Source organism: Trachurus japonicus, chromosome 15 (genome assembly GCF_045865225.1).
Source record: "Trachurus japonicus isolate A0001 chromosome 15, Traja_1.0".
Classification (NCBI taxonomy): Eukaryota; Metazoa; Chordata; class Actinopteri; order Carangiformes; family Carangidae; genus Trachurus; species Trachurus japonicus.
In genome coordinates this window covers 24,636,388-24,640,940 of record NC_140921.1, presented here as the reverse complement: position 1 = coordinate 24,640,940, position 4,553 = coordinate 24,636,388, and the positions used below count along the sequence as shown (strand labels likewise).

The 4,553-nt window shown below is 48.6% G+C and overlaps 1 protein-coding gene across 1 annotated transcript; it reads right to left on the bottom strand.

Annotated features, from left to right (window-relative positions):
- Positions 1–1,366: 1,366 nt before the first annotated feature.
- irf2bp2a (interferon regulatory factor 2 binding protein 2a) lies at positions 1,367–3,931 on the bottom strand. The gene is made up of 2 exons (XM_085800706.1): positions 2,818–3,931; positions 1,367–2,487 (listed from the first exon to the last, which is right to left on the bottom strand). Exons 1-2 carry the CDS (start codon positions 3,647–3,649, stop codon positions 1,769–1,771), a joined length of 1,551 nt encoding a protein of 516 aa, XP_085656832.1. The 5' UTR covers positions 3,650–3,931; the 3' UTR covers positions 1,367–1,768.
- Between the last annotated feature and the right edge of the window lie 622 nt (positions 3,932–4,553).

The window sequence follows — 4,553 nt, the reverse complement described above, 5'->3', positions numbered from 1 at the left end:
ACACATCTGTCACTGCAGTGAGGTCAATAAATCCGCAGCTGATGAGCAGATTTCAAGGCCACCAAGTGAACCACTATTGGCCTTTCATTACCAACAAAAAAACAAAGAAAAAAAAACACTATGTGCTTTTGGATGCAAGCTCTTGCTGCATTTTGGGGGGCTGCACTGACAGCCTGATAAAACATGAGCAGGAAGCAGATTATGCCTCAAATAATTACGCAACCGCCTACTACACCGAGTCCCCCCTCTTTACTAGATATTATCCTGCACTTGCTACAGGAGAGCGAGAGTTCTTTGTCTGACAGGAGCACAAAAAAAAAAAAACAGTCTCGAGATTGCTTCTCTTTTGCAGACATAGTAACTGCAATTTGTCACTTAACGACCCCATAAGGCGCTCATCGCTTGTGGAGATGAGTCTGGCTCCCTGCTAGCCATTACGGAGACAGAATTGCTGTTTTTATGGCCGTGCTGCCATGAATCTGCAACAATTAAATTTGCATCTGAAGAGATATGGACCGAGGGTTGGCGTTAAGGCGGCAGCATCAGTGTTATTGTTTACTCTAAAGAGGAACACACGTTGCATACCGAGGCAGAAACTCCGCTCTTAGCCATGTGGAAGAATGTCGTAGTTATCAGCGATAGTATCACAAACTGAAAGCAGAGGGGTGTTGCTGCAGTGCTGGTGTACCTAATTCATGCTTAGAGATAGTTTGCAACGCTGATTTTATTCAGAATTTGTGATTTCATCGACTGCTTGGTGAATCAAAAGTATGATTTCGGTTTGCCTGGAATAAAAGATTAAAAAAAAAAGAAAAGAAACTACACACATTTATAACGTCATAACAGTTTGCACAGAAGCTTGAAAATATGTGGCGCCAGTATAAAAACTGAGCATGTTATTCAGAGTGGTTAATTTCACCATAAGTCCTAATTTGTGGTTACACAACATGGTTACACTATGCTATCATGTTGACAATCATGCAGTTTCTCACATTACTGACTCAACAAGATTCCAGCTGACTGAACATGACTTGGCACCTATATCTGTCCGCTGCAAATCAGTTACAGTGATACACAAACTGGAGCAAATTGGGAACAATGTGTTTGGTTATTTCCTCCCCATCCGCCCACCCACCCACCCCCCTTCATCAGCCATGCTTTTCCACGAATCATGAGATCTTGTGTGCAGAGAAGCTGCCGTTCTGCAGCCTGAAACAGTAGCCTACTTATGTTGTGCAGCGTAAATCAAGTCTCCTGAGCCGTCACAACAAGCCTGTGTATCAGAGCAGAGAAGCCCTATCTCTCCTCATCTGTCCACAGTCCTGTGTAACTTAATCACTCAAATGAAGCAAGCTCAGACAATAAGTTCATACAAGATCAGAAATTGTATTTGGCAATTTTTAAACAAGTGCATACAAGTACAGCTAAAAGCATTTCAGTTTTGCCAAGTGCTCGTAGAGTAGCATTAGTCACATTCTACGTTAAACAGGAACTGCCACCAGACCTAGAAGTACATCAAGAGTTTTGTTAAACATCAACAAAGAGGAACGTAGTCCATTATAATGAGTACATACCTTTATCTTCAAAAATATAGAAACACAATGTATTCAAAAATCAAAAATTATACAACCATGTTTACGAAGTATACTCTTCCCTTGGGTCCAATATGTACAAGTCCGTTAGTTTGTTTGAATGGTATGTATGTGATATTTATATATTTATACTCATATTTTTTGCTTCCCCTCCCCAAAGAAGTGTTCAAACAAAATCAAGGGTCCCTCTCCTTTTTTACTTTGACATCTCCTGCAAGGATGGTGGCGATTTCTCCTTGCATGAAAGCCCATGGTACGTTCGAGCCAACCAGGGGACATTTCTCTCCACTGGGACAGTACACTTCACCCGTGGCACCTTGCTGCTTTATGCTTTCCCTCGAGCACGGGAAGCAGAACTTGTGAGAGGGCACAGACGGGCACTGAACAAAGTGTGTGTCCTCCAAACGCTCGTGGCACAGCGTGCAGCACAGGGGTATGCTGCCGGGTACCGAGGAGTCCGGAATGCTTTGGGGGTGCACTTGGTCCATGCCTGGCACGTGGGGGGTACCTGCACCGGACGCGTCTCTCTGCGCCAGCCTCCTCTGATTCATGGAGGACGGCGACAGGGGACTGCTGCTGTTCCTCCTAGTGGTGGAGTGGACTTGGTTGGCGTCCTTGGGGGAGCTGTTCCCACCTGCATTGTCTGCCGCCATGATGAGTGCAGCCATGGGGGACTGGCCGTTCTGGGCTGCCTCAGGTGGGGTGGTGCGGGAGTGGGGGGATATTGTGGAGGGGGGAGAGGCAAAGCTTGGCGGGGGAACTGGAGGCATTTTCAGTCCTTCACTAGGTGGTGGTAACCACTGCTGTACTTCTCCATTGAGCTTGGCAGCTGTCCCCTCTCCCTCTGGTTCAGGAGAAGCTTTTCTCTTCATGCTCCGTGGGTGTTTTCCTCTGTCTGGAGGTGGGAAAGGGTTAAACCAAAGAGTTGAGTTGCACAGCTCAGACAAGGATCAACAATTACACTGGGGGAGCGACGTACATTTTTACTGCTCCCTGCTGCACCACAGGCTACACAACAATAATAACACACAGCAACAACTATGTGAAAATAAACAGTTATGCAAGGTGATTTTTTTTTTTTTTTTTTTTTTTGTGCAGACATGACATTATGTGTGTGTTGGTCATTATTAACCCCTTCCTGGGGCCGAATCGCTACATACAGATGGTGCCAAAATGAGAAAATGCATTGAATACTGTTGAATTTAAACCGTGCTGGCTCGCTTACCTGACTTGGATGCCGTGGCACTGGCCTCGTAGCTCATAACCCTTTGTTGCATGGCCGCATGGTCTTTCTTGAACCTGTTGTCGAAGGGGTGCAGAGCCATCAGGTCCCTCACCGTTTTGCCCTTGCCCATCCAGTCCGGGTCTGCCCTGTTTTTGTGGCTGTCGGAGATCTCCGGCGTGAGACTGTCCGGTCTGTGCTTCTCCTTCACCTCTCTGTCGTGCTCGGTGCTGGAGACCGAGGCGGGTCTCTTGCCCATGTCGGCGGGATTACCGGCCGTCAGTGCGGTGGGAAGCCCCATCTGGCCCGGTCTGCCGTTGACGGCGTGCACCGGGGGCATGTTCCCGTTAACCAAAGGCACTAGGTTCGGGGGCACCGCGCTATTCCTCCGCGGGTTGGGGCTCTGGCGGTTCAGCTCCGGCGGCTCGTCGGGCTTAGGAAATCCATTGGGGACGGGGATGCCGTTCGCCTGCCTGCCAGACTGATACTCAGGACCCAGCCTGGGCGGGCGGTCGGAGGACGGCGGGTAGCGGTCCAGCGGCTGCGGCGGCCGGGAGCCGAGGTCTCCCGTCGCAGCGTTAATCGCCTGGATCTCTTTCCCGGAGAGCTGCGACTTCCCCGGCCCGGGAGACCTGCCCTCCTGAAAGCCGTGAGCCCTCTTGAGCTGCCGGGCCGTCTCGATGACAAACTCAATGCGGTCTGCTCCTTCGTAGTTGACACATCCCCTGCAGACGGGCTCGGTAAAATCCCAGATCATGGCCCACGGCATGCGGGGCAAGTCGCATAAATAACACGACTGCCTCCTGGAAGAAGCAGCGACCGCCGCGGACGACATAGCGCTCGTCGTCGACCCCCCGAAAAGAAACCCAAAATGTTGCCTTCCTTTCTCCTGATTTTTCCTCCTCCGGGCTCCCCTTTTAAAAAAAAAAAAAAAGGGAAAAAAAGAAAGAAAAAATGCGAATAAAGAGCAAGTTCCGTTGGTGGAAGAAAAAAAATACACACGCTCTCTCTCACACACAGAAACTGGTCCTCTCCCGACTTTTTAGTGCAACACGGTTGAAGTTTTAGAGAGGGAAGTTCATGTCAGTGTGTACTTTACTACGGCGCTCCTCTATCTATCTCCACTGACTCTCTACTACTGGCTCAATGTGGAGCAGTGACGTCACCACGGAGCTCTAAACGCCTGCTTCCACTTCAGTTTCTATTGACTTGATTTCTTCGACAGACACCCCCCCTCCTCCTCCTCCTCCCCCCTCCGACACCTCCTCCTCCTCCTCCACCCCAGTTTACTGCAGCCTCTGTCACTCACTTGTTTATTTATTTATTTTAATTTTAATTTAATCACTTGAACCTCTGCCAAAAAAAAAAAAAAAAAAATCGCCCACTTTCAGTCGCTAGTTCCGACCGAACGAGAATAACCTACAGCTCGCCTTACTGTTGTTATTATTTTCATCATCATCATCATCATCATCATACCTGCAACAAAAATGTAGCCTTTATTTATAGGCTGTCGCTCCGGCTCCGTCGACAGCAGCCTGCCTTCGACCACTCAGAGATTTTTATGTAAGAAGGAAAAAAAAGAGAAAACACAGTGGCTGTAGGTTGGCAACAGACCGCCAGGGGAATAATAATAAAGAGAGACTCTCCAGCTCCTCCAGTTGACTGCTGCTTTGTCCTAAATTCAGAGCGGCTCAGGCTGAAAAACGCTCGCTGCAGCTTGTTTTTCTCAATGCACAGCG